The sequence below is a fragment of the Crinia signifera genome, chromosome 2 (assembly GCF_055691185.1).
Source record: "Crinia signifera chromosome 2, ASM5569118v1, whole genome shotgun sequence".
Classification (NCBI taxonomy): domain Eukaryota; kingdom Metazoa; phylum Chordata; class Amphibia; order Anura; family Myobatrachidae; genus Crinia; species Crinia signifera.
The window spans coordinates 152,334,353-152,345,784 of NC_139218.1; the positions used below are offsets into that span (position 1 = coordinate 152,334,353).

Genomic DNA, 11,432 nt, shown 5'->3' on the forward strand with positions numbered 1-11,432 from the left:
GGTCTCCTGCTGCTCCAGCGGCGGCCGGTGCGTCATCGGGGGCGGCGTCCGGCGTGTGAACGGGGGCAGCGCCCGTCCTGGCAAGGGGGGGGGGGGAGGCGGCATTGTGGGACATCAGGGTGGCGTCGCTCAGAAGGCCCTGCTCACATCCGAGGCCACATATGAGCAGGAGCTTCTGAGCGACTGCTCTAGATTGACAGGCAGGTCCATTCTGAATCCTGGCCAGATTCAGAACGGCGGGGGCGCGCATGTAAATCGCTGTTTGGGCTATACACACAGCGATTTACATGCATTTTCAGGGATTTTCTGAGTGATTTGTTAAAATCGCTCAGAAAATGCCTGAAAATTGTGCTGTGTGTGGGGCCCTTTTGTAAATAGAAACATAGAATTTGAAGGCAGAGAAGAACCACTTGGCCCATCTAGTCTGCCCCTTTTTTAAACATGTTACCTCAAACCATATTTGATCCTTATTTTTTTGTAAGGATATCAATATGCCTATCCCAAGCATGTTTAAATTGTACTACTGTATTTGCCTCTACCACCTCTGGTGGGAGGCTATTCCACTTATCTACTACTCTTTCTGTGAAGTAATTCTTACTCAAATTTCCCCTGAATCTCCCTCCCTCTAGTTTCAGTGTATGTCCTTGTGTTCTGCTGCTCCTCTTCCTATGAAGAATGTCTTCCACCTGTACCTTGTTAAAACCCTTGATATATTTGAAAGTTTCTATTATGTCCCCCCTTTCCCTCCTCTGCTCTAAAGTATACATATTAAGATCTTTTAGTCTTTCCTGGTACATTTTGTGATGTAGGCCATGCACCATTTTAGTTGCCCTTTTTTGTACAGTCTCTAATGTATTTATATCCTTCTGGAGATATGGCCTCCAGAACTGAACACAGTACTCTAGATGAGGTTGTACCAATGACCTATACAGTGGCATTATTACTTCTTTCTTTCTACTGATGCCTCTCCCTATGCAACCAAGCATCTGACTTGCCTTCTTCATTGCTTTGTTACATTGCCTACCTGCCTTTAAGTCCCCTGAAATAGTGACACCTAGATCCCTCTCTTCCTCAGTAGTTTTCAGTATAGTGCCATTTATACTATATTTGGTCTTTGGATTTTTGAGACCCAAGTGCATGATTTTGCATTTTTTGCAATTAAACTGTAGTTGCCATGCTCTTGACTATTCCTCTAATCTAGCTAGATCATCAATCATTTGTTTTACCCAGTGGCGGGCTGGGCCGGGGGCAGGGTGCAATGTGCCCCCCGGGCCAGTAGATTTATGCAGCATCAGGGCCGCCCGTGTGTGACCGATCGCCTGACAGCCGGGAAGGATCTCTCCTGTCAGTATGAGCAGGGCCAGCCGGACTATTACGCTGCCATGCACAGACAGGAGGGCAGAGGGAAGCTAATACAAACAGTGCCGCTGGGCTGGTATTTCAAATGCGGTAGCGGCACCGTCGCCTTCTGCTAGTTGGAATTTTCAGTGAGGCAGCGGCGGCTCGCGATTGGTTCCCAGACTACAAGCACTGATTGGTTTAATGTAGGCAGCGCAGTGGCGCTGCGCATTTGAAATACCAGCGGCGCTGCTTGTATCAGTGGCTTCCCTGCACCCTCCTGTCCTTGGCGGCTGCATGACCCAGCTGCAGCTCCGCACACAGTTCTTCTATGGAGGTAAAGGGGTAGTAGTTACTGGGGCTCACATGCGGGTGCTGCTTTAATAGGACAGACACAGGTCACACTGTGTACTGTCCGGTCCCCACTGGAGAGACCTGGCAGCCCGGTCCTCCATTCTCCTTTAGTGCTTCTTCTCTCCACCGCTGCCACCCTGTCCCTCTCCTCTCTGCGGGCAGCAGACGCCCATGTTCAATGGCATCAATGTCTGTGTGTGCCACTGCCATAGGGAGGGAGGTGCTTTGGTGGTGTGGCAACAAGCCTGTAAACCCCCTGACAACAAGCATATAATCCCCAGTGGAATGATCATGTATTCCCCTAGCAACTAGCATGTAATATGCCCCTGGCAACGATCATGTAATCCCAACTGCAATGAGCATGTAAACCCCCCACCCATGGCAAAGAGCATGTAACAGCCCCCCCCCCGTATGGAAATGATCAGGTAACCCACCATAGCAACAAGCATGACATCCCCCTGGCAACGAGCATGTAATTCACCCTAGCAATGAGCAAGAAACCCCTGGCAAGAAGCAAGAAACCCCTGTTAATGAGCTTGTAACCTCTGGTAAGCGGCACTTCCGGGGGCATTTTGCATATAAACTGCACTAGTGGGGGAATTATGTGTGGAAGCGGAACTAGTGGAAGCATTATGTGTGAAAGCGGTACTTCAGGGGGCATTATGTGTGTAAGCAGTGCTACAGGGGCCATTATGTGTAAGTGGTACTAGTCCTCTTTTGCCATGAAACCCCTTTCAAAGACTAATTATAAGCCTTACTGTGTGGCATCATTTGTGACTTAAAAAAGATTTGGTGTCAATGGAATAATGTGTAATGGGCATTACAGTGTGTGACAACGTGTAATTTGTAATACGGTGTGCATATTTCTGGTGCTGTGTGTCCAACTGAATCAACTGGGTGCAATCTGCCTACGGGGCGGCAGATTGCGCACTGTGCCAAAGGAGCTCTAGTTGGTGCAATCCATATTACACCACATAGTATTTGTTATTCACATTACACCACATCTATTGTGACTTAAAAAAGATTTGGTGTCAGTGGCATAACTATGTGTAATGGGCATTATGGTGTGGCATAATGTGTAATGGGAAGTACAATGTGTGGCCCAATGTGTAATGGGCATTATGGTGTGTAGCATAATGTGTAATGGGTATTATGGTGTGTGGCGTATAGATTTAGGTGCATTACGTTGTGTGGCGTACAGCATTAGGGGCATTATGGTGTTTGTTGTATAGTGTAAGGGGCATTATGGTGTGTGACATAATGGGCATTACAGTGTGTGCATTACAGTGTTAGGGGCATTACGGTGTATGGAATAATATGTAATGGGCATTACAGTGTGTGGCAACGTAATTTGTATTACGGTGTGCATATTTCTGGTGCCACATTTTTTAAGTCACAAATACTATGTGGTGTAATGTTAATAACGGACACTGCTGTGTCATGTAAAATGGTATTATTATGTGGCCGTGCCCCTTTCCCCATGAAGCCACATTCCTAAATTTTTGGTGCACGCACTCTGCAGCTCCCCGAGTTGTCTAGTTACAGAACTGTTGCTACTGGGCTCCTGTATAAGATGTACTACTATTATGGGCATTATACTGTACACCCTTTTTTTCCAGCGTACATGTTGGCAAGCACTCTCTCTTTGTAAAGTATAGGAGGGTACAAATTTATAGTTTGCAGGGTTGCGCCAAACACCCTAACACTGGCCCTGAACAGAAGGATATGTGCGTTAGAAGAAAATCCAGGGCCACTTTCTAGTGTTTGCCCCCCAGGCTAAAAGTAGCCAGCCAGCCCCTGGTTTTACCCCTCCTGTGTGTTTACCCTGTTGCATACCTTTGTGTCATCTGCAAAAAGGCACATTTTACCCTCAATGTCATGTGCAATATCACCAATTAAGATATTAAAAAGCACTGGTCCAAGTACAGATCCCTGGGGTACTCTACTTGTAACCTTTCCCTCCTTTGACTGTACTGTACTGTACTCTGTTTACTACAACTTTACTACAACCCATATGATTTTGATACACTAGTAAATATGAGATGAGAAAAATAATAATAGGAGAAATACAAAATAGAAATGAAGAACAGGAAAATGTACTCAATTATAAACAAGTGAGCAGGTGTAAGGCGGCACCCGGAGTCTGTAAATAAAGTAATACTTGCAACGCTGTAAGGATCAAATGTTTTCGATGTGTTTAATACATCGTCATCCTGATGACGATGTATTAAACACATCAAAAACATTTGATCCTTAAAGCGTTGCAAGTATTACTTTATTTACAGACTCCGGGGGCCGCCTTACTCCTGCTCTATTTGGTTACCATGGTAACCAAGCATGGAGCAAGCATTGCATAGCATTTGGAAGTGCTGCCCCACGGACCTGTACAATTATAAACAATGGCAAAGTAATTATAGTTGGGTAAAATATGAAAATTCCAGAGACATAGTTACATAGTAGTTAGGGCTGAATAAAGACGTGCGTCCATCAAGTTCAACCTTTGGTTAGAGTGCATGATCTATTTGCTATAACCCTTTTATTAACTGTGTAATCTGATTTAATTACAATATATACAGATTATGATTATTGTTTGTACCCCTGTATGTTTTTACCCAATAGATTTTTGTCCAACCTTATTTTAAATTAATTTATTGTGTCTGCTGACACCACCTCTCCAGGAAGAGAGTTCCTCAATTTAACTGCCCTGACCGTAAAAAAGTTTTTTTCTTCTAAAGGTATGAAATTTTCTCTCCTCTAGTTTAAACTCATACCCACCTGTTCTAGGATCCTTCCTCAAAGAAAAATGGTGCTGACAGTTCTTTATATTTGCCCCTGATATATTTGTACATGTTAAGCATGGCTCCCCTTTAAATGTCTCTTTTCTAGGGTAAATAATGTCAGTTTGTCATATCTTTCTTCATAGCTTAATTTCTCTAACAATTATCTTCTTTAGACCTTTTATAGTTCTATGATGACCTTTTTGTAGTGCGGGGTCCTGAATTGTACTCCATATTCTAGATGTGGTCTAACCAATGCTTTGTAAAGAGGCATAATTACATTTGAGTCTTTAGTCTCCATGCCCCTTCGTATACAGGCTAGTATGCTGTTGGCCTTATTAGTTGCTATGTGACACTGAGCTCTACACCCCAGTTTATTGTCTATTTGGACTCCAAGATCCTTTTCCAGTTCTGAGTTAGTCAATGCCACCCCAATTAGGTTATAACTAGCACATAGCTTATGTCTCCCAAGATGCATGACCTTTCATCGACATTGAACCTAACTTTCCAAATTTTTTGCCCACTCTTCTGGTTTATTTAGGTCATTCTGGAGTGTGGAGACATCCTTGAATGTTCTAATTACTCTGCTCAGTTGTTGTCATCAGCAAAGATTGAGACTTTGCTGAGTATACCCACCCCAATATCATTAATGAATATGTTAAATAAAATAGGCCCTAGTACTGAACCCTGTGGCATTCCACTTAGTACAGGTGTCATACTCGATACTGCACCATTTACAACCAACTATTTGTTCTCTATTCCACAGCCAGTTTCCTACCCATCTACAAATTTTACCCCCAAGGTATTTATCAACCTCTTGTGTGGCATAGTATCAAAAGCCTTAGCAAAATCCAGGAAGATCACGTCTTCAGCATTTCCATTGTCTAGATTGTTGACAACATCCTCATAAACCTTATTAAATTTGTTTGGTATGCATGATTTTTTTTACAAACCCATGTTGGTTAATACTGATTATACTGTGCGGCTCTAAATGTGTTTGAATACCACCCCTTAAAATTCCGTCAAATAATTTAACCACTATTGAAGTTAATCTCACTGGTCTATAATTTTCCTTTTTTTTAATAATGGTACTACCTCTGCTATTGTCCAGTCCTTGGACACCTTACCAGATGAAAATGAGTTCTCAAAAATGTAATACAGGGCTTTTGTGATTCCTTCCTTGAATCTGGATCTGGGGATTTGTTTGAGACAAAGAAAAAATATAGTAGAAAACGAGGAAATGCATGTACATGAGGAATATACAGAAGTGATAGAAATATCAGATAGAGAGAGATTAGGAAATATAGAAACATTGTATAACACAGTAAGTCAGGAGCTATTATCACATTTTTATTTCTGTGTTATGCAAATATCACATCAACATGTTTTTAATCATAATTGTCAAGTCAGGGCATTTTAACATGCTGAATTTTGCTGATCCTTGAAAGTTCACCAATCATCAGAGTTTGACAACTGGGAATTGGGCAGTAGATAAATGTCCCATATTATGAGCCTTATTTAAATTTGTATGTAAATTGGATGGTCTTCGTACCAATTATACAGTTGTGGGTCTGCACAGGCTCAAGACTCTTTCTGAGCAAGTGCAGAAGGGGTCTTGTAATATAATTCAAAACTCACTGTCAGTCGCAGCAAGATTGACATGAAGTGGTATTTGAGGGCAGCAGCTGGCACTGTTCTTTAAACTGTAGGAGTAACTCCCCAGGCTTTGTAGGCATGACGGGTCGAGGTGTTGGAATCAGACTTAAGGTGTGTTGGTGCAATATGGTCGCTGAGCAATTTTGGTTTATTATTGCATTGTACCATTTTTTTTCAGTGACTTTTTAGTTTTGACTGACAAGTCAGCACTGAAAAGTCAAAATTGCATGAGCATGCTCCTGCGACCAGCAACCATTAAGGGCTGGCTGCGGGAGTGCGGTCCTAGTGATTTATTACCCTGTACACAACAAAAACCCAGGCAATATGGTCACTCAGCGACAATCTAGCCAGCGACACTGACTAATATTGCCGTATGTACAAAGCGTTACTGGAGCCCGGTGTCAGAATCCTACGGCCAGTTAGAGTAAGCTTCTGATTATGCAGACTGACAGGTGCCTGACACCATTGCAAATTGCAGCTAATGGATCTCGAAAATGAAAGCAGGAGGTATCTATCTCCAGCAATTATTGCATTTTAACTTTAAATATATGGAAATGTGCACTTCCATACAAATAAGATTTTTTTTTTCCCCATAAATGCCTATGCACAGATGATAAACATCGCTCTCCCGTGCGAACACGCGGGGGAAGGATGTAATCAGAATCAGGCCCTTGATGCACTTACTAACCTACCTATGCAACACATGCAAAAACAAGAATTTATTTTGCAGGACAAGATTATTTAAATGGTATCAGACGGGTGAAGAAAGCACATTTAGCAGGCCTGTTTTATTTTATGGGGAGTTGCACATTTTTCTGGCTATAGAAAGACTTGACATCCTTTACACCTTCCACCTTATATAATAGAAATATAAACGTATAATGGAAACAATGCAACACATTACATAAGTAATACATACACTAAAAACTGTCCAGATGCCCCTTCACTCTCATGCTTAAATTAAGACAAACGTTAGGCTAAAAGATAAAGGGCCTTATGCTAAGTTAAATGCAATTTCCATCCCAGTTGAAAAGTTAAAGGCAACCTAAAAATATAGCATGTTTACGTCCCATGTGTAGTTGTTTGTAAACAACATATACGGTCAACTCGTAATCAATAGCAAAATGCGCATCCCTCATTCTAGAAATAAGAGGAGATGTGGCAGGTGTATGAAAAGTGTTGTAGCTTCACTACCAGCACAAAAGATAGCCAAGCCAAAAAACAAAAGCCATACACATAACCATAAATGGCTGGAAAGTAGGGTGTCCAATCCCGGGATCGGGATCGGCGGGATCCGGCCCCCAAAACGCTGGGATTTCAATCCCGGGATTGGAGTTTCCAATCCCGGGATTTCGGGATTAGACTGCGCTTGCGCGCAGTCTAATGCCGGGCAGCGTCTGAGCATCGCTCAAACGCTGCCCGACTTCTCCCGGCAGCACTATGTGCAGCGTGACCTCTCAGCGTGAGATGAGGTCACGCTGCACAGGCAGAGGTCGCGCCCGGCATTGTAATGCCGCGCCACCCGCCCAGCCAGCGCGCCCTCCCGTCCAGCCAGCGTGCCCGCCCTGCCAGCGTGCCCAGCCGCCTGCCCGCCCAGCCAGCGTGCCCAGCCGCCCACTCGCCCAGCCAGTGTGCCCAGCCCAAGCGCCCAGCCAGCATGCCCAGCCCAAGCGCCCAGCCAGCCAGCGCGCCCACCCGCTCACCCAGCCAGCGCGAAGCCAGCATGCCAGCGGCATGGACGACCCGTCCCCCCACCAGGCAACCATCAAATGTAAGTAATTACATTGTAATTACTGACTGGGGCAGTAATTGTGGGGCAGTTTTTTTATTAGGAAAACCAATCCCGGGATCCCGGGAATCCCTGGATTGAGCATTTTTCAATCCCGAATCCCGGGATTGAAAAAATGCCCCGGGATTGGCTTCCCTACTGGAAAGTGGAGACAATAAATACTTAAGTTACATGGAGTGTGTTAAAAGTCAATGGAATAAGATGCACATATAAAATATTTTCTTTTTGAAATCTCATTCTAATAAACTTCTCTCTAGCTGTTCTCTTTCCAGAGTAGAAAATATTCTTTCATTTAAAAATAATAATAATCTTGTTCAGTGCACTGTAATCTGCATTGCAATAATACCTACATTTTACTATATTCAAATAATTTGTGTGTTTTACATGCAACTGGCAAATCAGATGCAAGCACAGCCATCATTATCAAGTTGCAAGTTGAACCAGGGTTCAAGATCCTACATGATATCTGACTCCAAGCAGATGCATTTGCCTTTAGTTGATAGCCATATTGGAATGCATCTTACATCGAGACTCCCTTACTAAAATTTCACCACATTACAACCCTCGTCCTTCCCCACTTGAAACAGAAAGTTGTAAGTGGTTAATGAGAGCGATTCACCAGGGCCAAAGAAAAAGGTTATCTCATTAAACCATCTGATCTGCCTTCTTTTGCATTATACTATTTCCTTTATCATTTTATGTTTTTAAAACTTCTTTTGTAAATAATACATTAATTTCTCTCCAATTATGTATATTATGTTTTTCCCACAAAACTTTCTCACTATTATCTTTTCTATTTCTATCTATCTAGATCGCCCAGGGCTCATGACTTCCTCCCAGGTGGAAGACATCCAAGAAAGGATTCTAAGTGCTCTCAGGTGTCATCTACAGACATCTCACCCTGATACACCTTTCCTCTTTCCAAAACTGCTTCACAAGATGGCTGATTTGCGTCAACTAGTGACTGAGCATGCTGAGCTCGTTCAAAGTATTAAACGCACAGAATCCAGTGCATCGTTGCATCCTCTTCTACAGGAGATCTACAGAGACATGTACTGATTACAAACTGACATACATAAATGAATAACCTCACAACTACTAATGATTCCTTATATTCTTTTTAGTAACATTATATATATGAGTATGCATCCTAACATTTTTCCACCTCATAAAGGTGATTTGCATTTATTTATAAAAGGCCCAATTTAGATACAAACCCAAGATCTATCAAGTACTATTTCATGAATCTCCTATATTTAAGTAAACAGGTATCCAGACTTTAGCTTGACCGTTAATAGGTCCACCACTGTTGGGTGACATGCATTTCTTATGATTTGTTTTAAAAAATTTTTTTATCTTTTTCATACTTTACTATCCATGTGAACTATGACTGGGATTGATATAGTGTGCCAAGCCCAAAGCATGGCGAACAAAGTGTGCAATGTGAGGGGATGCAGTAAAACAATTGGGGGTCCATGTGCTAAAAGATAACAATCTACACCCCAAACCCACCCTCAAAAAAATGATGTCAACATTTTCAGGTGCTGGCCTTTCCCTTATGGCTGTGACTTGACTGTGAACCAAACCCAAGACTTTTCTATACTCATTTTATGTAAGTCTCTGGAATTCTACTGTATATGGGTGAAACTGAATAAAAAAGTGCATTCCGCTTCATTTATAATATTTTAATTAATTTTATTGTTTAAAAGGGCTTACTTAGGACCTAATTCAGCTTAAGTTGTAGTTTTACAATTAATAGCAAAAGTACAACTCCTAGTGGCAGCTTGCTTGATTCTGCACAGGGCATGGCTACCCTATGACGCAATTGCAAAATTTTGCAATCGCATCACTAGTGTGTGAGTAATTTGCTAGAGACCGAGGAGCTTTCATGAAAATGGTAGCCACCTAGCTGAGTCTCCGTCTTCCACCAGCACTTAGACTGCAGGCCTATTTTTCTGAATGTGACTGCATTTTCTGAATGTGACCACAGTTTAAGGTAATCTGATAGACAATTTTGTTCATTTGTATCCATTATTGAATTAGGCCCTTCATTACCAAAGGGCATATCTATGTCAAAAATTTGATTTTTAGTAGTGAAAATCAAAGAAATTTACCAGATTTAAAAAATATATATATATATTTTTATGTAATACAGGTTGAGTATCCCTTATCCAAATATCCATTATCCAAATAATTCTGAAAACCATACATTCCAGAAAGTGCAAAAACCTACTTGGGACATCTGTAACAGCACTACTGAGGACATGATATGTAACTGGCACTAATATCTGCAAGAAAATGATTGCTTGCCATTTAAATTCAGTAGCTGAGATATTTGTTTCATGCTTTGAAACCTTGTTTCATGCACAAATAAAATATATTTGTGTGTATTTCATGTGTTTGTTGTTGTTATACAACATAAATGCAAGATACCTCAAGATACATCATAGAAATATAAAAATATTCTGAAATACGGAATAGTCCGTTATCCAAAATTCTTCTGGTCCTGAGCATTTTTGATAAGGGATACTCAACCTGTATAGGGGCAGATGTATGAAGCAGTGATAAGGGAGGAGAAGTTAGCCAGTGGAGAAGTTGCCCATGGTAACTGATTAGCTGCTCTGTATAATTTTATATTATGCAAATGATAGATGTTAATTCAAATGCTACAAAATGTTTGCATAGCAAAGAGAAGCAACGTGATGTTATGCAGTTCTACTTTACAAACGCTAGTTTACACACTGCTTTTTGAGAAATCTTGTCAAATTCAAAATATGCTGCCTCTACTAAATATATTTTATCTAATAAATATTTATTTTTCATAGTGTACCCTCTAGAAGCTTATATGGTATAAGCTAAATAAACCTTATGCCATCAGATGCCACAGAAAAAAATATCAAAATGTATATTTTAAAGCACAGGTTCTCAAAGTCGGTCCTCAGGACCCCACACAGTGCATATTTTGCAGGTCTCCTCACAGAATCACAAATGAAATAATTAGCTCCACCTGTGGATCTTTTAAACTATGTCAAGGTGTAATGAATGCACCTGTGCACCTGCCAGGTGACCTGGAAAACGTGAACTGTGTGGGATCCTGAGGACTGAGTTTGAGAACCCCTGTTTTAAAGCAAGAACATTGCAGACAATGTTCTTGGTGTCATTACAATGTTTACCCCATTGAAATGATAACAAAGGTAATTTAATGTTATTGGTAGTAAATATTGTAAACATACTGCTTTTAAAACATAAGTTACAGAATGTTAAATAAATCACATACTCAAGCCAATACTGTCTGCTTTTTCATGTAGCCCACAAATGCTAGACGACTTTATTGTTTCAATGCAATTTAGATTTGTATTTTTATACGCTCCTCTGAAATCAAAATCTCACCTTCGGTATATCATGGTTTTGCCAAAGTGTAAAATTAGTTGCTTTTTTTCTTGTCTCACAACTCAATTTCAATGTTTAAGTACTCACAACTTATGGTAGCTGCACCTAGTAGCTTTTCACAGAATTCA

General features: G+C 41.3%; 1 protein-coding gene across 2 annotated transcripts in view; it reads left to right on the top strand.

The window, feature by feature from the left end:
• Nucleotides 1-11,200, top strand: part of PPARD (peroxisome proliferator activated receptor delta) — a 60,016-nt gene extending 48,816 nt beyond the window's left edge. For both annotated transcript variants that reach the window (XM_083173137.1, XM_083173138.1), the window contains one exon: nucleotides 8,726-11,200. In XM_083173137.1, the coding sequence (XP_083029263.1) occupies nucleotides 8,726-8,973 (248 nt within the window). In that variant the 3' untranslated portion in view covers nucleotides 8,974-11,200. The remainder of the gene's footprint in view (nucleotides 1-8,725) is intronic.
• The last annotated feature ends 232 nt before the right edge of the window (nucleotides 11,201-11,432 follow it).